General features: G+C 30.8%; 2 protein-coding genes across 3 annotated transcripts in view; one reads left to right on the top strand and one right to left on the bottom strand.

Moving 5' to 3' along the window:
- LOC129227269 (ubiquitin-conjugating enzyme E2 J2-like) overlaps positions 1 to 8694 on the top strand; it is a 60880-nt gene extending 52186 nt beyond the window's left edge. For both annotated transcript variants that reach the window (XM_054861788.1, XM_054861787.1), the window contains exon 7: positions 1649 to 8694. In XM_054861788.1, the coding sequence (XP_054717763.1) occupies positions 1649 to 1855 (207 nt within the window). In that variant the 3' untranslated portion in view covers positions 1856 to 8694. The remainder of the gene's footprint in view (positions 1 to 1648) is intronic.
- Positions 8695 to 11533: 2839 nt separating this feature from the next.
- The window catches only part of LOC129228516 (protein ELYS-like), an 85291-nt gene continuing 75871 nt past the window's right edge, over positions 11534 to 20953 (bottom strand). The window contains exons 33-36 of the mRNA XM_054863196.1: positions 20419 to 20806; positions 15505 to 15567; positions 14748 to 15033; positions 11534 to 11888 (exon numbers count right to left, since the gene is read on the bottom strand). Coding sequence (XP_054719171.1) covers positions 11702 to 11888; positions 14748 to 15033; positions 15505 to 15567; positions 20419 to 20806 — 924 coding nt within the window. The 3' untranslated portion in view covers positions 11534 to 11701. The remainder of the gene's footprint in view (positions 11889 to 14747; positions 15034 to 15504; positions 15568 to 20418; positions 20807 to 20953) is intronic.

Genomic DNA, 20953 nt, shown 5'->3' with positions numbered 1-20953 from the left:
AAAATAGCTGGATTTTTTAAATAATTATGTTTTCAGTGGCTCAAATTTGAATAAACTTATTTTTTGAAAGTAATTTCTGTCGGTGAAAATCCATTACCACAAACTTTTAACGGGCCGCCTATTTTACTCATTGTAATAGGAATTTTGTTATAGTGGAATTCAAGCATTGTAATGGAAATTAAATCTTGACTGAAAATTTATTTTGTTGTATTGGTATTTGTTGCTATAGGGTTTCACTGCATAAAATTTTAGTTTGGTCACAAATTCAGGGCATGATGACAGTCGTGGACAAAATTTGTTCTGTACTCTCCTTGAAGTCCCCTGTAAAAATGGAAATGCATAAAGCTTCAAGGAGAGTCTCCTCTATAAAAGCTAAACAAAAAATTTGAATTTTAGTCCCTGTTCATATATTTTTCATTATACAATTAAATTCTTTGAAAAATTTGAACCCTCTATCACTCATAAACTTGGATTTGATTTTTTGTATTAAAACATACAATTGGATTAAAAATAACAAAATAAGTATATAAATAAATTAAAATAAATAAACTAAGAAGAATAACAAAATAAAATACACATTTCTGAATTTGAAAAATTTCAAAATTGTTTATAAAAAAAGTTGCAAAACCCCCAATTAATTTGATTTTTTTTTTTTTTTTTGGATTCAAGATCATGACAAGAGGGGAAAAAAACCTTGTTGTATTTATGGATCATTTTTCAAACAAAATTATTATTGAAGAAAATTTCAAATACTGACAGGGCCGTTCAAAGAGGGGGACAATCGCCCGAGAGCCAAGATATTAATGGGGGGGGGGGGGGGCATGAACTAAGCTGCTGCTGAGCATTTCTTTTATTTTTAGCATCATTCTGTTTTAAAAATAGTTATCTAACACATTAGCTTTAATTTCTGTCTTTTATTATAACATAGATTTTAGATTATATGTTAAATTATTTAATAATTAATAGAAAAATGTTCAGCATATTTCCATTGCCGATCCAACATTCTACGTATGTAAAGGGGGGGGGGAGGAAAGCACAAAAAAGTTTGCACCAGTCGCCAGCACCTCTTAAGACAGCCCCCTGAATACTAGTATAATGAACTAACACTAATTACCAACAGAAGCGAAAAAAACGTAAAATGTGAGCCATGTTAGCAAAGGACTTATTTTAAAAAGCCATGAAATTACTTTTAAATGAAAAATATTTGTTTTAAATGGTGAAAAATCTTGCGGGAGAAATCACTGGTTGAGTGTACTCATAATGGTTTGTTCAGCGGCAAAAAATCATACTACAATAGCTACACCCAGCACAACACCAATTTTTTTCTCTTCTTTCTTTATTTATTTTTTTGGTGTGTATGTGCGGGGAGGTATTTGAGAAATGAACTTCATATACTTTTGGGTACCTTCTCTTGATTAATGTAAGTTTTTCAAAATTCTAAGTCTATTTTATTTTTTTATATTTTCCGTAAAGCATTTCTGTACGTGATTCTATTGGTTTAAAATTAGTTTCTGGGAAAGATGCTTACTTTTCTTGCCATTGTGAATATTTTTATTTCCAAGAGAGTGTTTTTAACTTTTTTGCATTAATAAACTGAACTACAAACATTTGTTTGTTTATAATTCAGTCCTTTTTCTTTCTAACACAGGCCTCAAGAGCGAAAATTAGTGAAAAGAAACATCTGAATATGCCTAACAGTTTAGAAGGTGCTATTGCTTTTACACTTGAGACACCCAACTCTCAACTTGGTAAAGGCCAAGCTGTATTAAGTGCACTCACTAATGTTGCTGTTATTGTGGGTTTTGCAGCCTTTGCATATACAGTTAGATATGTTCTAATGAGTATTATTAAGTGATGTTATTGCTTGAAACATTTTTATCTTCCAAGACATCTTTCATCACTGTCACTTTTATATGGTTGAACAGTGACATTGTGTTTATTGAATCATTTACTTTTATTTCTTTAGTTGCATTATCTGCACAAAGGTTATTGTTTAAACTTAGTTTATTTTTTCTAAAACTGGAGATATATATGTTTTTTTTATTGTAAGCTATCTTAATTAAGATAACTATATTAAGAATGTTATAAAATTTGAAAGGTTATTGCCAAATATTATTATATACCTATATTTTTTTTTTTCAAAATTGCAATAAACTTGTCTTTTGTTGCATCCCTTGTAAAAGTATGTAAATAGATTTTGTCAAATAAAAAGAGAGATAGATATATTTATGTAACCAAACGGTGATGAATATTATATGTATGTATAAATGTGATACAATATAAGATACTATCTCATTATTTAAAATTTGTGTAATTCCATTTTTTCTCTTCTTTTTGTGTGTGAATGTGCGTTTGTAAATGCTGATTTTTACAGCAGCAAAGTGTCTGCTGTTGATTGCATTTAATCAAAAAACTTTCTAAATTCCAATTTTGTTCTGATAATCAGGGTGGCGACAGCAACTGTGAAAAAAAGTTCCCTGACTTTTCCCTGATTTCCCTGATTAGGTTCATCAAATTTCCCTGATTTACGTTACCAATGATAATGGTTTCCTTTCTTTGCTCTACTTGAAATCCATTGTATGTTTGTATAAAATGCAGTATTTTAAACGTTTTAAGTTGTGTAAAGTTGTTGAACTAAAGGTATAATTTTAAAAAGATGCTTTTTTTAAATAAAATTAAAAAAAAAAAACATATCAAGTAAATTTTTTTTGGAAAACCCCTACAAAACAGTAATTAAATTTTTGTATTTGAAAAGTTATAAAAATTAAAAAAAAAAAAAAATACTTTACTTCCAGTAACCACTTAGCATTAAAATTTTTAGAAACTATTAAAATCACCCTTAAAAACATATGTGTATTTATGATAGAACTAAAAAGTAATTGAAATTATTTTGAACTGAATTTTCAAACAGGATAATAATTGTTGTAAGAAAAACAAGTAATAGTGAAATAATAGAAGTAATGTAGTTATTCTTATATAACCAATTGACATATTTATGCAAAACAGATGAAACCTTTTGACATCCATACATAGGGAGCTTTTCTCTAATCACGAACATAGGTTTTAATGAATGATTACAGCATTTTAACAATAAAAAAATAAAGATATTTACTTAAGTGCACAAGTTAACTCTATTTCAAATGATTTTAGTATGTATCGAAAAAAATCTTTGTTTGCTTTTGTAACAAACAGCTTTAAAATGCAAGGGGAAAAAAAGCAATTGGTTAATTTCTAAATATATAAAGGAATACAACTTGGTTTTAAAATAAAAGAATCATTTAAGCCTGAAAAAATAAAACCTTTCTAATCTGTGGTGACAGCAAATAGTATAACGGCAAAAAACAAAGTTTTTTTTATTATTCAAAGTTCAATTTTAGCAATTACATTAAAAACGCGAAGAAGTAATAACTTTTAAGCTTTTATCAGTAATAATTCAAAAAACAAAGATTTCTTCTTGAAATTCTGATTGCAATACACTTATTACTTCGAGACAATGGAATAAAGGCAAAGGATTTAAGGCATTAATGACAGTTTCCTCTTTGCCTGTAGGGTTGTTTATTTTACGTAGTATTGAAAGCGTGAAAGCAAACTTCAACCTAGGTAAAAGAAAACTTTACAGACACAAAAGCAATCTTAGGAAGTTCATCCTGTGGTTAATAAGTAAGATGCAATACTTTGACGTTGAGTAACAAAGATGCACAAATATGCGGCAGTGTATAATCGCACCTCATTAATTTTAATTTTTTTTTTTTTTTTTGAACAGATAATTGGCGTAAAATGCGTAGAGAATTAGGGTACTTAATTTTGCAAAGAAAAAAAAAAATTCTTCATAAAATAAATTTTCCCTGATTTTTTGTTATTTTTTCGAAATTCCCTGATCTCCCTGATCTGTCGTCACCCTGATAATATTTGTATTGAAGCAGTTTAGTACTTATGCTTCAGCTCAAAATTAGCTCTTAGAAAAGTATTTTAATGATCATTGCATTGGCATTCATTAAATTTTTAAACCACTCCTTAGTTTCAGAAAAAAAATCAGTTATATTCATTTCATTTTTCAAGGTAAGATGGAAGCGTGATTTATGTAACCATGAAGAGAAAGTTTAAATTGTTAGATTAATTGAGGCGTTTAGAATGAAAACCAGCTCAATCTGTGAAATTTTAAAATCCTTTTTTTCTTTATAATTTGATACTTTGTCTATACTATCACGTTACAAAGCAACTTGGAATGAATGCCCCTCTCAATCGGGTCGAAAACCGCTTTTTACTTCAAAATCAGCTCAATCCATGCTTTTACTATATCTTCGCTGTTAAAATTATACAGGTGACACCAACAACATAATTGGGCAATTCCATGGGTAACTGACCGACATTTTTGAAGCGAAACTAGATGCATTTTGTCACATTCTAAGCAAAATATGCATAATTTTCAAAATCTTTTCAACTGATTTATTGTTCTTTCTAAGCTGAATTTAATGGTGTAATTGAATTCCTAAAATTGTTTGGGTGGTTTTTAACTATTTTTTAAAAATCAACCAAAAGTCATTTTGGGAATTTAACTACACCTTTAAATTTAGCTTAAAAAAACAATAAGTGAGGGGAAATATATTTTAAATTATACATTTTTTTGTAGAATGAGACAAAATACATATGGTTTTGCTTCAAAAATGTCAGTCGGTTACCCGTGGAATTGCGCTATCGTAATAAATTGCTTAAACCTCTCATTTTTGATTGCACAGGCTAGTACATGGCATGAAAGTGAGAAACCACATTAATTAATTGGGATTTGAATGGAAAATTAAAATGAGGATCCTTTGTTTCAAAATCAGCTCAAACCAAGTGATTTTATTTGTAAATAATTACTACTACAAATTCAGAAAATAAAAATAAAATCGTACACCGAATGTTTTTCAAATGGAAAAATGAGATGGGAATGAAATGTTTTTTCTCCTCTAATTTTTCTATCAATGGGGGTGAGCTAGTTTTGATACTAAATGCTTCAATTTAAAAGTAGATTTTCATGCATGGTTGATCTTTTTCAAACTTTATATTTTCATTCAAATCAAGTTCAAAATTTTATTTATATCAAAAGCATGACTCATTTTCAAAGGTTCTATTGAATGTGTCGTTTGAAATTAGTTTTGGTTTTTAAAATATATTTAATAATGAGGATATCTGATCCATGACAGAATATTTAATTGAATTTCTTCACTATGATATAAATGTTTAAAATCATACTCCATTAGCTATAAGATTTAGAATAGTTAACCTTTATAAAAACAATAATTATTATATTTGTAACTTGACATTCCAATTTACTTGTTTGATGATTGAACATTTTCTGGAGTGGAAAGCTAAAATCCATTTTCGTACAGCCTTGTATCAGCAAAACTAGCAATTTTGTATCAAAAGAAATCATATTTTTGTAATAACTTGGATATTTTTGTAGCAAAAAGAATTTTTTTTTTTTGAAAATCTTAAGTGTCTCAAAAAACGAATATCAATGTAACTCAATATTTAAAAAAAAAAAGTCATATCTATGGCAAATCGTACTGTAATGAAGAAAGCAAAAAAAAAAAAAGATTCATTTAGTTAAAAGTGAAATTTTATCTTCAATACATTACCACATTATGCAGTATCAGACATCAATCAATGAAGGTAAAAATAGTGCAAGTCAATTAAACAAGATTTTGATTAATTTAGGGGTTCGCAACGCCCTTTGTAGAATTAAAATTTTTCTCACAGCACTACAGTCTACCTCTATTATATACAGGTACGCAGTGGCGCATGCAGAATTTTCTCAACGGAAGGGTTTTTTCTCCCAAACAAATGTAAACACAAGACCCCAATCAACTAAAGTTGAAAATAAAAGCGCACTTTTAGACAGTCTTTGGTGATATTAAGAAAAAAGAAGGTTTGGGGAAATTTCTAGGAAATTGAAGTCTTAAAAGCACGATTGTCTAGACCATCTTTGTAGCAAATGGGAAGGTATGGGTTCAAGGAAACATTCCTGGCTATTTTTCAAAATTTTAATTTTAAAAACACATACAGTTGGCGCCAAGGGCGCCCATATATGGGGGGCAAGGGGGGAGGGGGCATGAGCCCCCCTTAGAAATTAAAACTTTCTTTCTTTTAATAGTTTTTTCTTTTTAAAAATGTAAAAACATTTCTTCTCCAGTCATTAAAGAAAAAGTTATTAAAAATTTCAAATTTTAATGACTTTAATCTGCCTTGAAATCGGTTCCATGGAGAAAATACCCAGCTAAACCATGGGGAAAATATCTAAGCCCCCCCCTTACAATTTTGCATATGGGCACTCTTTGTAGGCACCGTTTAATGTGATCACTTTGGGACAGATATAATTTGATAACAATAACCGAAAAGAATCCAGGAGACACAAAATGATTTTTTTCCAATTAAGGTACATTTATTTTCGCAACCTCAAATTAAAATAACAATGACTCAACTGAACGCAGTTTTAAATTATAAATTATTAAATTAACAGAATGGAAATATCTGAATTATAAAAAGTTAAAGCTAAATTATGCAATTTTTAATAACATAGTAATAGATGAAGTAAAATATGACAGTTTTCCCTAACATTCGTAAAGCAGTTTCAAAGTACATTCAGCTTTTCTATCTTTTCCAGCATGGTTTTGCTTGTGATTTTAATTTTACTTCGCTTTGTTTTCAATCTTGACACTATTCTTTTACAGCTTACAAAGTAATGGCAACAATGGAGGTCCTACATCAATGCCTGCAACATGTGCAGCGACTGAATTTTTTTAGATGCGAAAGAAAGTTATTTCTTTTGCTCAATATTAAAGTCCAGCGTGGCCACTGGGGGCAAACTTTCTGTAATTTTATTCCTAGAAAAATTTTGAACTGCTATTGAAAACCACAAAATGCTACATAGAAAGTTAGTCTTATCAGGGTTTGTGTATGTATTTCTCTTAATTGAGGAACAAAAAGGGAACAATAAATGAAGACACTGATTGCAATATCCGACTTTTTTAACGCGTGTTAACATACAAGTGTTACGGGATTTTGTGATTCTGATATAACATTAACCGTGATCACATTATGCGGCGCCTACTGTATTTTAGACGATATTTGATGCTAAGCAGGAGGGAAAGTTTGAGGAACGTCTCCAAGAAAACTTTTGAACTTAAAAGGAAAGAAAAATAATTGAGTGATTTTAAAAATTGTAACTTTTTTACTTCAAAATCTTTATTGCCATGCTAAATGTACACCAGGAGACATAAAACTCTCATACCCGAATGTGGCTCTCAGCCACTAGGGAAATACCATTTTGTTACTACCCTCACAAAGCAATTTTACTAGAGAGGAAATATTCTGGTGAGTCACCAAAGCTGCACATAGTCATGTACTGTTGTGATGCAGTATGATTTGCTTCCTCTTGAATATGGCTCCAGCCTATTACCATAGTCCCCAGACCTTGCACCCTTTGATTTTTGTTTATTCCTATCTTTGCAGAAAACCAAAAGTGAAAAAGATGTCAGAATAGCAATGCCCAAGTTCTCGAAAAACAAGGTGTTCTTCAAAATATCATTTACAAATTCCCATCATGCTGTCAACAATTCATAAGTGACAATGGAAAATATATTGTACAGAAAATATTATTAAATATATTTAAAACTACATAATTTTCTTTCTTTTCATTAACAGACAGAATTTTCCAGTAGACCTAATATATGTAAACATTTGTTGATTTCTATTATTCAAACTGTACCATTTGCTCTGTTAAGTTTTATTTGTGTTAGTTTTTTTTTTTTTTTTTTTTTTTTTTTAATTTACCATCAATGCTTCTTAAAATTATTAAAAATGACCTATCTGTAAGAATTTTTATCTTTCAACTGTTTCAAAGTATTGGCCATTTTGAATGGTTCTGCTCCATACAATCAGCTTTATTCAACAATCCTAGTTAAACAATTTATGCTATTGCACTTGACTGATTAAAGATTAAAAGTAACCTTGTAAGATAATGTATATTGACACTCTTAGCCCAAAAGGATGTATGTTTAAATTTACTGCTTTTTCAATGAGGAAAAAAAGTTTTTAAAATTTTTTATTATATTCAATGGAATTGTTAATTTTATTTTATTGGTATTACTTTGTCATTTAATATGATAGATAGCTACATCATTATAGTATTTATTATGAAAGATATAACAAGCATTGCAGTCTGAGAAATCTTCTACAAAAACCCATTACATCAGTGTGATATCTTTGTGCTAGAATGAAAATAACAATGTTAGAATAAAAAAAAAAAGGCTGCAGATACGTGTTTCAAGGTTACAAAGATTTTCAGTGCATAAAGTAATGAGCTTATGGATGTTAAGACATTGACATTCGACAAAATATGATTTTATGTAGTAGATGACCAACTGATGACATTAAGAAATTTAAGAAATTAAAAAAAAGCAACTTTTGACGTACATATTTTTTACTTAGGATGTAAATATATTCTGGCAAAAAAGGTCCCTTATTGAAAGACAAATTATGATGTTCTATGTCTTTGGAAACAATGTTGTCTTCACACTGAATGAATGACAGCATGGGCTAAACTTTTTAATGATTGTCATGAGCTAAGATTTTTTTTTTCTGTCACTAGGTCTACTGTTCACCTACCTGTTTTAAAATTGTACATATTAAAATTATTCCAATAAATGAATATTAAAAATTGATCTCTTTCATTTCTTAATATCAAATTTATCAATTATACAGTCGAGCCTCGTTTTACTCCGGTTTATTTTACGTGGTTACAGATTTGACACCTTTATTGTATTTTACACGGATGCGGCAATGCAAACAGACAAGGCCGCTCATATGCAAAATTTTAAGGGGGGGGGGGGCTCAGATATTTTCCCAATAGAAACCAATTTCAGTACAGGTTAGAGTAATTAAAATTTAACATTTTCAATAACTTATTCTGCTAATGATCGAGCTTGGGCCGCTGGAGACATTTTATACGATTGATTCCACAGCTCTTTCCAGAAGTAAAGTTATTAAACTCACACAGTTCAGAACTCACTAGAAAAAGAGCTTTTAGACAAAGGAGGCCAAAACCAACGAGGATACCGATATCAGTGACACACAACCAAAACTGTTCACATTGAAAATTTTGAGCCATTCCTAGACAATAGAAATTATCTTTCTGATTTGTAAGAGAAGGAAGATTCTATCATAGAAATGACGCAAGTTATCATGGATGCGTTAATACTCTGCAAAGAACTACAGAGAAAAATTTCTTAGTGACTGCCAAAAGACTAGCCAGCAGGTCCTCTTTATAAACAGAACACGAAATCAATTTATGTTTTCTTTATACATGTGCATAGAAATCGATATAAGAACACATTGAGCTTTTTATACAATTAGTCATCACTAGAATGAAGTTTTTTTTATCCATGAAACCAAACCCCTATTTTAATACTGCTTTTAGGTCTCAATATACGCGGTTTTGATTTACACAGCATTTCCGTGGATCGTAACCCCCCGCATTAATCGAGGGTCTACTGTATTCATTATAATTTATTTTTTAATCTCGGGTTGTGAACAATTGTGGATTAATCATAATTTCTTGGCAAGTTAGGAGCCTGATTTAGTTAGTTTTAGTTCAGAAAAACTGATTTATCCCATTAAAACTGTCAGCAAGCTGTATAATATATTATGTAAATTCAGTTCTGTTGAGCTTTTACAAAACTTTGTGAACAAATTAGCAGTTGTTGAATGTCTACACAAAACTTAATTATAAATATTGTATTATTTCTTCATTTGAATCTTGATACCAATATCTAATTGGCATATCCACTTTTTATTTATTTTTTTGCAACAAAGGATGGAACTATAGACTCAAACCAAATGTAACAAAATAAGACATTTTTGAATTCCCCGAAGTAATAGTTTTTGCTATCTGGAAACATGATGGTGGCTAAAATGACTTTTAATATTTCCTTCAGGTTTAGGCAATGTAAGAACTTCTATACTGTGATATGTGGCCAACCTTACACCATGTTACAATGTATCACATTGTAAAAAAGTGAATTCATGCAGTTTAAACTGCAGTCATACAATAAAAACATCAATAACTAAAAATATTATCATACAATTTCAAAAAATCTTTAAAACTAATATTATTCATTGAAATTATCTCTTACAAGTTACCCTTTTTATTTTTAAAACCCAACTTTGTGTGAAAATCGCTTGTTAAGTCTTAATGTTGCGTAAAATTCAAATATAAAATAGATTCAAAATAATAAGTTCCATCAAGAAATAATTCTTGAGATACGTTTTGTAAACAAATCAAACAATATATATCATGTTTAAAGCGAAATTAAGATTGTTGTTTACTTTTAATGCTAAGATTCCACCTGAGTTAAGACATCTTTTTAAGCACTTTTATTATGCTTGGCATGTTTGTCACGTAAAAATATGATGTCTGCTTTTGCTTATATCTCTGCAACTAGACCACTTAGAGACTTCGGGCTTTCACCAAATAATTTGCTTAATCTTAAGGTACAGCTTACTGCTGAAAAATTAAAATTCTAAAATAAAATGATGATTTTGGTTAGGATGGAAAACAACAAATTTCACGTAATCTCCCCATTAAATGATTAAATATAAAACCCATTGTTAGAAATATTCGTTGCCTTACAACAGTAATATTAATAGTAATTAGAATGAAAATTTTGAATGATGGCTTCTCTGGAGCAAGAATGAAATGTATTTCCTATCATTGCTCTCATCTATGCCAATAATCAATTACAGGGCTAAGTAAAGAGACATATTAGGATCTTTATCACGTGTAACTTGTATGTTTCGAAACATAGATTTGTTTGGGAAACCTTTTATATTTAAACGGTTTTAATTAAATTAGCAAACAAATAAATCCTAAAGAGGAACAATGATTAATTTTTAGTGCAACTAGTTTTATATATATATATGTTTTTTCCCTTTTAATACGGAGCATTTATATGGAAAAAATAAGGTGAAATATCGTGTTGGTAACATTATTCGATTTCTGAAATACATTTGCACTAAAACCGCACTTTCAATTCGTTTGTGGTGTCATTTTCTTGGAATTTTTGAAAACTACAGGAATACTTAAATTGTCCTTTCTGACCAAGAAAAGTTATTTTGTTCTGTTGAGTGCATAATGAAAAGTGCTAAGTATTTTTAAAAAAAATTCTGTTATTAAATGTCTAGTGGATTTAAAGTCAAAGAAATGTAAGGCATCAGCAAATAATCATGTAATTTCCTTTTAGTTACTTGGTAAGAATTTGATAAATGACCCGATGTTCTGTACACCGGGTGAGTGGTCAATAATGTTTCAATTTTATTCTAAACCAATTTTATGATGCTGGGTCTACACTAGTGTTAGCTAATACAGCCAGCTCAGTTGTAAAAATACCTTATTACTTAGTTTATTCTAAAGTACAAAAAAGGAGTGTTAAGACAGGAATATATAGCCACATCATATACATAAATATTATTTTTTATTAAAGAAAAAGCAATTCATTATTAATAATTCATTTCAAAATCAATGTACAAATGCAATGATTAACATCAATATGTAAATATATATATTTCAAAAGTTAAAATGATCATTTAACTAAAGAAATGCTTTAAAGCTACTAAACAGTCTTATATTCTGTTTTAAAAAATCAAATTTACATAAAAATGTTTAGAAGAGTTTGCGATCTTTGTGTCCTGATGTTGACTGTCTTAGCACCATTGAATGTCGCGTAGAGTAAGAGTGTCTTGGAGACGTATTTTTCGGGGTTTCCAAAGTAGAAGACTCCTTTACAGGCTCTAGTAATGACGATGATGTGCTTGGCACTGCTGTATTTATCTGTTTCTTTTGTAGAACCCTATTAATCATAACGATAAATTTCAAGATATGTTAAGCAGATTTACAGTCGAACCTGCTTATTGAAATCAAGGTTGACTTTTTGCTGGCAGACTGTTTTCCCCCCCCCCCCTACTAGTGGCAGAAACTGGCAAATACTAAAAGACATTAATAGTTCTAATACTTACTATATGACATGAGTTTAAGTAAAATGAAAAATTGTAACTCCATTTCACCATTGTAAAAAATAAAACCTATTGCTCTTTAGTATAATTAAAATCTGAGCGTATGTACCTATCTATCTATCTATGTCCAAGTTACTTCTCACGAACACTAGTAAACTGACCATCAAACCAGGTATCGATGGATTTGTAATTTTCCCGTCTTTATGTTTGGCTATTTAACATAATACTCCAATAATAATTAGCGGTGATATCAATTAAAAACTATATTAGTTAGGATACTTAGATTTTGACATAAAATCCTTATTTTTAGAAGGCTTTCCTCCATTCAAATTATTATTCAGTGCTTCATTTCAACTTTCCATAATAATGCTTTTATTAAAATTTGTAGCGTGAAGAAAATTATTAAGAAAGATCTGTTGGCATTTTTTTTTCTTGAATATGAACAAATCAAACTCTGGGTTTTGTTTTGAGGCTTTTCCTATAATCGGAGGATTTAAAATGTTTCCTTTTTGGTTATTTTTCCGCAATCTGTCGCAAAATATTACTGATTGTTATGATTATTATTATTTTGTCATTCAAGCCTGATTGTTGAACACGCGTCACTTAACCTAACTTTTATTTTCGAGGTAGACCACGCAAAGCTGGGCGACACAGCTAGTTTAGAAAGAGAACTGTTCAATTACAGATGCCTATGATGTTTGGATTATTGTAACAAAGGAGAAGAATCTTATGGGTTCTTATGAAAAGAAGTAACTAACAGATTTAAACAGGTAGTTACTGATTGTCATGTGGTCAAGAATGAAGTGCCAGAATTTCACTTACCAACATCAACCCAGATTATGTACCTAATACCATAGCTTTTCAAAACATAGTCAGCACTCTTTCCTAAAACACATTTTTCCAGACAAGTGTTGTAATTACCCCAGCTACTATTTGGTGGACCAGTTTAATAAAATAAGCAATAAACGAATGTTTCAAACTTTGCTTGTTCCTTGATCATAAAGCCTGTGAGTTCTGCTCATCTTCAAAGAATCCTTTTGATTTTGAATGATGATTACATTGTAAATAAATTGTCCTTGGGTTAACATTAAATTGTTTGCCCAATGCATTATCTATTGTGTGCTAGTTTTTTCTTTTATACTGTTTTCTGAGTTTCGACCAGTTTTTGCCACATGGGTTTTAAGCAATGGTTTTGACCACCTTAGCAGAAACCTGCCAACCCTGGTTGGAATAATGGTCACAAGAATATTCCATTTAATGTAATAAATTTTTAATGTATCAAGCCGCTGTAATTTATGGTTTTGATCACCAATTATTCCATTATCTATTAGAATTTTTCTTTCGCGGCAAAACACCTATTTCATTAAGCAGGTTTGACTGTAACAAAAAACAACTTTTAAATGGCATCCAAAAAATTAAATTAATTAATGTAACAAAAAACCACCAAACTTTTATGAAATATTTACTAAAACCTAAATCATCAAAATTTATTGAGCTCGAGCATGGGCAGTTTGAGAAAATATCATTCAGAAATGCAAGGTTTTTGCTCTTTTTCTACACGAGACAACAAGAAAGGTATTCAAACCTATTCCTCATTCAAAGCAACTAAAACCCATGGGTTCAGAGTTACTGTATCGATGACAGTGAAAAATATGATTTTTTAAAATACCTAAATCATGATCTCCCACACATAATTTAGAGCCCATTTGTTTGCTTTTGAGTCACTAAATTGGCCTGATTTCTCAATGATTGTAGCTAAATGTTATATTTAAATCACTCTTATTTCTGTACAACAGAAAAATATTTTTTTTGTAATAAAAATTGAATACAAAATAAGAGCAATGTTTTCTAATTCTCAGAAATATAAGAAAGAATTTGCATTGTAATGTTATATAGGCTCACAAGAAAATGCTTAGATAATGAGAGGGAAATTAAAAAAAAAAAAAATCAACTCTCTAGTCTCATGGGAACAAGAATGGATCCAGCTCTGGTTTTGGAGGTGTTCATTAATGAAATACTAGAAAACCACCAATCAAGATATGACGAGTGAAAATTGCTTCTACATTTGAACAAAGCCATTGCCTGTTTGGTGATATTTTGAGAGTTGACATTTTAACCCTAACTCCAGAGGATGAACCGTAAGCTCCAGTCGATAGCGCTCATTGCTGATCATTTTTACATTTTTTCATTCCCCTGAAATGACTCAGTGTTACTAGTAAAACAGTTAAATTATCGGATTCAGTTCGCCCTTGTCACTAAAAAGCCTTTCCCTGCATGTCAAACATTACCAAAACATATTATCAAATCATCATGCCGTGGCGTGAGTTTCACTGTTGATGACGTCAGAAGCGATACTCTATCATTGGCCATTATATATATGAGGATGAGCACATACATAGGAAGGGACAAGTCATAAGCACCATTCAGGCACAAATAAGCAATCTGGGATTCTTCCCCAGTAAATTTTCAAAGTGGGAGTACGAAAAATGCAGTTTCAGTCTATGTCTGGTCTTATTAATGGGGGGGGGGGGAGCATGATCATCATGACCCACACTTTAATGGAAAAATCTCTAACAAGAAAAACTTGTTTAGCTACACCACAGGATCAGTGTAAATAAGACAAATGACCTGGTTACAGAGCAAGAACTTCTGAAACGTTAAATTAAAAAAAAAAAAAATCTAGAAATAATTCATACCTTGATTTTCTCACAGTTGCTTTCTTTGCTGAAGCCTTAGGCTTTCTGAACGATGCATTTTCAGGCTGAGCAGACATGGATGATTTCTCCCTCATTATTGATTCAAGCAGAGGGTCTATGGGTGGTTTCTTTGCACTGGAGAATGATGTCTCCGATGTAATCGATGCAAGTGAGCTATTTAGTGTTCCATCTAACGTTTTCTGCCTCAGTCTTCCTCTTGTCAGAGGAGGGGAGAACATGAAAGTAGGCACTGGATGTTCAGGAGGTGAAGCTAATGCTTCAAGTACTGAAAAGAAACGTTCTTGGTAAATCATTTTACGATGACATGAAGGTAACTTGAATGAAAAAAAAATATTTACCACATGTTTAAGTAAAGCAACAGCTAGTAGGTTTTCAGTATTATATTATGAACACTAAAATTTATGTTATAAATTATATATTATAAATAATATACAGAGTGCAGGTCTACAGGTGATTCACTATGATGGGGAATATCATATTAGGCTTATCTCTTTGTAGGCCAATCAATATTTTTAAACATAAAACCTATGCAATAGATTATAAAAAAAAAAATCAGCTTAAATATAAATACATGTCATTTAAGAAAAGTATGACTATACATATATTCTAAATTTTCTTTTCTATTCATAAATATCAACTGCAAGAAAAAGACAATGAAAGTTCAACATTGGTGTTGCAGAAGAAACAATGTTCTAAGAATAGAAAAATATTGAAATGAAAGGATCCATGTACTTACTTTTTGAATCAGCAGGAGAATGAGGCTCAGAAAAAGAAAACTCTATTTTTTGAGTACGTTTACCTATAATGCAAAATGAAATCATATGTAATGAATGATTAAGTGATATCATTTAATAACTTGACAGCTAAACAATATCAAGGCACTAGAAGTGAAACTAGCCAAAAATATTATAGTAATTTTTCAAAAAGAAAAAAAAAACAGGAGGTAGTGTTGCATTTTTTAAAAAATGCAAAATTAATTCAATATCTGTACAGGCATTTCATTACAGATGTATGGAGAAAACCATGCTTTATCTAGTTTTATGCTGAGTTGCAGTTTGCTCACCCTCTAATTTCAATTTCATTACTACATTTCTCATATTACAGCACAGCAAAAATGTTTGAATGCGTTTTTTTTTCAAAACAGCTATTTTTAACATTTCTCATTTTTCAAGAATGCATGTTTGTTTGTCTACATTTTTATGGAGTTAAAGCACTCATAGAATTTTTAAATAAGGAGTTTGTGTGAAATATTTGCGGATTACTCAATGTCCATTTTTCATACTTACCAAGGCAAAAAATATATTTTTAATTGCAAGTGATTTAAGAATTATTTTTGTGTGTGAAATGTATTGTTACTAATGAGTGAAAAATCTCGCCATTTTAATTTATTTATTTATTTTCTTCTTTATGTGGTAGAATGTTGAACATATATTTTAGAACAACATTTGGAGGGTGGGGTAATGTTTGATTATTCCTTTTCATTCTAAGCAATATTCTATTTGGCATAGCGCTCTAAACATCATTTAATTTTTTTTCCATAATTTCAGAATATTTTTGTGTGTCCAAGTGCAAAAATGTACTTAATGGATTGATTTTTTCCCTCGATTCCTTGCACATTAAATTACACTCAGAAAATTTTTAACAATACTGATTGGTAAGCAATGACTTTAATTTATTTTCCATAATAGAACAAAGTGTAGCTTCCTCATCCAGTCATCAAAGTCTGGAAAGCCCAAAAACTTTTAACAGGCTCTAAAACTCAAACGTTAAGTATTCATCAAATATCTTTTGCATACTTTCTTGAATACATAAAAGAAACAAATATGAGAAGTTATCAAAATCCAAGACCATGGGTGTGACATGGAGAAAATTAACAAAATGGAAAATAATTGCCAAGATCTCAAATGTGCCAAGTGATCCAGAAAACAAAAAACTACCAGACAAACATGTATTGAGAGTTCTACTAACATAGGAATCGACTATCAGGAGAAAAAAGAAAAGACGTGGTCAAGAAATTCCAAAAATTCTAAATTTAACACCTTTATCAAAAACCACACTGAAATTAAATTACCAATGTTCAACAAAAATTATGAGAAACAATCTGAAAGTGACCTTAAGGCTCAGTATAGTTTATCTTTGTTGGAGGTGTCATGATTTATGAAACACATGCTAAACCAGGGGTTCTCAAACAGGGTGCCGCAAGAATTAGCGAGGGGTGCCGCAAAGTGTCTGGGTTTTGTGGCAATTCCCTCAGGGCGTGAACTTATTTAAGAAATTATGGTCATTCATTTTCCCATTATCTGACAGATGTTCTTGCTTTCTTCAATAACGAGCTTCCTAGTCGTCGAAATTGTCGACAATTACCTTCTTCTATGGCCACCATGCTCTCGGGAGCTAACTCCAAGCGATTTATTTATGGTGTTACATCAAAGATCGTGAGTTTGTGCCCCACGGATCACATAATTTGTAAGATTTATACCATAAGATCATAACCTCATTTTCTTTGATTCATCATGGCATGTTATAGAGAGTGAAACAAGAAGTAGACTTTTGACTTGCTATCTGCCGCAATATGAAAAGTCCATGTATCAAACATTTCGGAAACAAAACTCGTACAGTTTCATACTCCAGTAAGGTCAACGTTGTTGCTGTATTGGTAATATACGTATTTAAATAAGGCTTCTAAGCCCTGGAGTGAATTTTGATACGTATATTAGGGTGCATCTTATAATGCACTTTTTGAAAAATTTTTGAATTTCTTATGGGGCACCCCTTTAATTGCTTCCTTTTAAAGAAAAAACACCCACTTAAAAGTTTCATAGAATTTGAACAAAATTTAGAGGTTGGTACCAGCGATTAAAATTACGTTCATTGAAAAAAGTTCCACTACGCCATTCATATCATTGGGGTTCACAATTTCAATCTTTTACCCCCCCCCCCCATTCACAAATATTGAAATTTTTTCCCCTTTGTTTCTAGTAATGTGAAATATACAAGCCTTTTTCTGATTCTATTCATCATCCAAACTATTTGATAATATATCTTCAAAAAAAAACTTGATGAAAACACCTTTATGGTGAAAAATCTGAATGTTAGTAATGAAATCCTTTATGTTTTTCCTTTGATTTTAGTTCTACAACATCTGCTGTACAGTGTTTCATTGGAGGGGTTGTTCTTTTAGGTTTCTTTAAGAAAGAGACCAACTTGGAGTTTGTGTGTCTCTTCAGAAATGACACTTAGATGTCAAATAAAATTACTTGAAATAACAGTTTCCTTCTTGTAAGTGAAAATGCTTTTCAACAACAAAAGACCAAATCTGGATAAACTTTATTGCAAATTCTTGTTCTTCAGAATCACTCAAAGTACATACAGTTACAACAGAGGATAAAAAAAAATCACTACAATTGATTCAGATTCTTCATGATTTTCTTTCTTTCAAAATTTTTCCTTTTCACGCAAGTTCTGTTGCCTTTTTAAATAGAGATTTATTTGTTACCAATTTCGCCTTGTCCTCCTAGTTTTCTTTCAGTTAGAAATAATTTCTCGCCTGGAAGTGAAATCTTGCGTAAAGGATCATCAGCAAGAGCAAGGTCAAGCAAATAATCTAATGATGGATTCCAATAATTTTGTTTTTGATTATTGAAATAGAGCACTTTTAATTTTCTTTTTGAATTCTTAACTGACAACTTGTGTTTCTTTGAGTTGCTAATCAACAGTTAGTTAAGAGGTTGAGAGTTGATTCGACAGTTAATTAACATGATTTAATAAAATACTAGCTGCGTGCCCGGCGTTGCACGGGCTACCTAAAAAATGTAAGAGCAGTCCAGTTGATGCTTTTGTAGTACACTGACACTAGTTTCTAACGCGTTAAGGAATAAATAAATGCGCGTAAAGCAAGGTTTGCAAAACACCAGTAAAACATATTTTTGCCAAAACACCTCATCAACGTTAATAATCGTTATCAATGATACAAGTTATGAGTACATTTTCAGTCAGCACAAAAGGGGAAAATATATGCATTATCAACTATAATCTTTACTCACGTTAAACTGAATTACATCTGATAGACTATATCGGAAATATTTATGCACAATAACAATCCGCTTTTTACATAAAATAGTCTACTACCCGGCGTTGCCCGGGTGTTTATTAATGCAACATACCACTCAGATAAATATTTGGATGGATTCTATCCACATGGTCGTACAAGAATTACATCAATCCGTTTTCCAGGTACAAACCCTCAAAGAACTCAAATTACTTGTAAATCACTCATTTACTTTACGACGTGCACGGTCCTCCTCGAAAATGAAAGTTACGTCATGTGACGCGTATTTAACAATCAGGCTTGAACCAAAAAAAAAAAAAAGTCAGTGAAATTTTGTGGCAGATTGCGGAAAACCCCCATAAAGTAAACATTTTAAATCCCCTGATTACAGGAAAAGCCTCAAAACAAAAACAAGAATTTTACCTGTTCATATTCGAGAAAAAGAAATGGCAACAGATCTTTCATCTCAATGATTTTCTTCACGCTGTAAATTTTAATAAAAGCGTTCATCCGGAAAGTTGAGTTGAAGCACTGAATAATAATTTGAATGGAGGAAAACCTTCGAAAAATATGGATTTTATTTTGAAATCTAAGAGTCATAATTAATAATTTTTAATTGATATCTCCGCTAATTATTATCGGAGGATTATGTTAAATAGCCAAACATGAAGACGGGAAGATGACGAATCCATCGATACCTGGTTCGATGGTCAGTTCACTGTCGTTCGGGAGAAGAAGCTTGGACATAGATAGATAGATAGATAGATACTCAGATTTTATATGTATAAGATGAATTAATTTCAAAGTCAGTAACAATCTAGTTTATTACTAATTACAATTAATGACAAAAAGGTAACATAAATAAATATTATAATAATCGATGCAAAAAAAAAGTTAGATTTCAAATTTTGCAGCAATGGTAGCAACCTCTAAATTTTAATCAATTTTTATTCTTAAGATATATGATTTTTTTTTTCATCCAAAGGAACAAAATGAGAGGGTGCCTCATGAAAAAATAACATCTTCAAAAATAAGACGCACCCTAACGTATATGTATATAATACAGATAGATTAGGATGCCTAGAAAAGATTCTAATTCTTAAAAAGGTGCCGTGAGGCGAAAATTTTTTTGAGAACTCCTGTGCTAAACAATGCAATCAGAAGTGAGTATGCAAAAAATGCAGGGGATTTTTTTTTTTTTTAATTAGCAATCAACATTGCATTTGAGGGGAAAATCAAGTTCATGTATTTATACACTTTGCATTCATGTCATCAACCTTTTTTCTTCATTAATAAATTATATTTTGAGTGCTACAGAAAACCCACAGCAGAAAAATTTCTTCACAGTGCTTGTCAATTTTTTTATGAACAACAAATAAGGGCCAACCACCCTTTTTACCTATTTTTTTGTTTTGTAAAAAATCAAACATTTATGAAGAAAAGTAATTTTCATATGTTGAGCATCCTATGCCACTGGCAAATTATTGTAAATATAAACTCTTTTTCACTCCCTCCATTTTAGAATGAGGGAAATAAATAAATAATAATACAGTAAGCAGAATGCTCAATGGAGGATCAGGCACTTTGACAAAAATTTCTTACCTTTTCTCCCTTTTGATACCTTAGAAGTAACTTTTTTACTTTTTTGGTGAGATGATTCTGATACAGGAGTCAAATCAATGCCTTGTTGAACAATAGTTTGATCCTTATTGATCTCTATAGACATTTTGCCTGATTTATCACATACATCTTCTGCCTTTTCAATAATATTTCGATCATTTTGCTCACCTAGGGGCGTTTTGATAACAGTACTTTCCATATTTGGTTCAGAGAATTGGAAGGATATTACTTTATTATCAGTCACAGTTCCATCTATAGGTGCACAATATTCGCTAGAGACAGGATTAGAAAAGGCAAAAGTTTTATGGTCTGCTCTTCCAAGTGGGGAACTCTCAAACATTCCTACTACTTTTGGACTACTTTCATGTTCCTAAAATGGAAAGAAAAAAAAGGGTTTTAAAAAGAAGGAAAAAGAAAAATAGCACACACACACATACACATTTAAAAAAAAAAAAAAACTAACAAAGATGAAATAACACACTTAAATAGATTAAAATTACACAGACTAAACTAAGCA

This window comes from Uloborus diversus, chromosome 8 (assembly GCF_026930045.1).
Source record: "Uloborus diversus isolate 005 chromosome 8, Udiv.v.3.1, whole genome shotgun sequence".
Taxonomy (NCBI): Eukaryota; Metazoa; Arthropoda; class Arachnida; order Araneae; family Uloboridae; genus Uloborus; species Uloborus diversus.
This window is presented reverse-complemented; position numbering and strand designations above follow the sequence as displayed.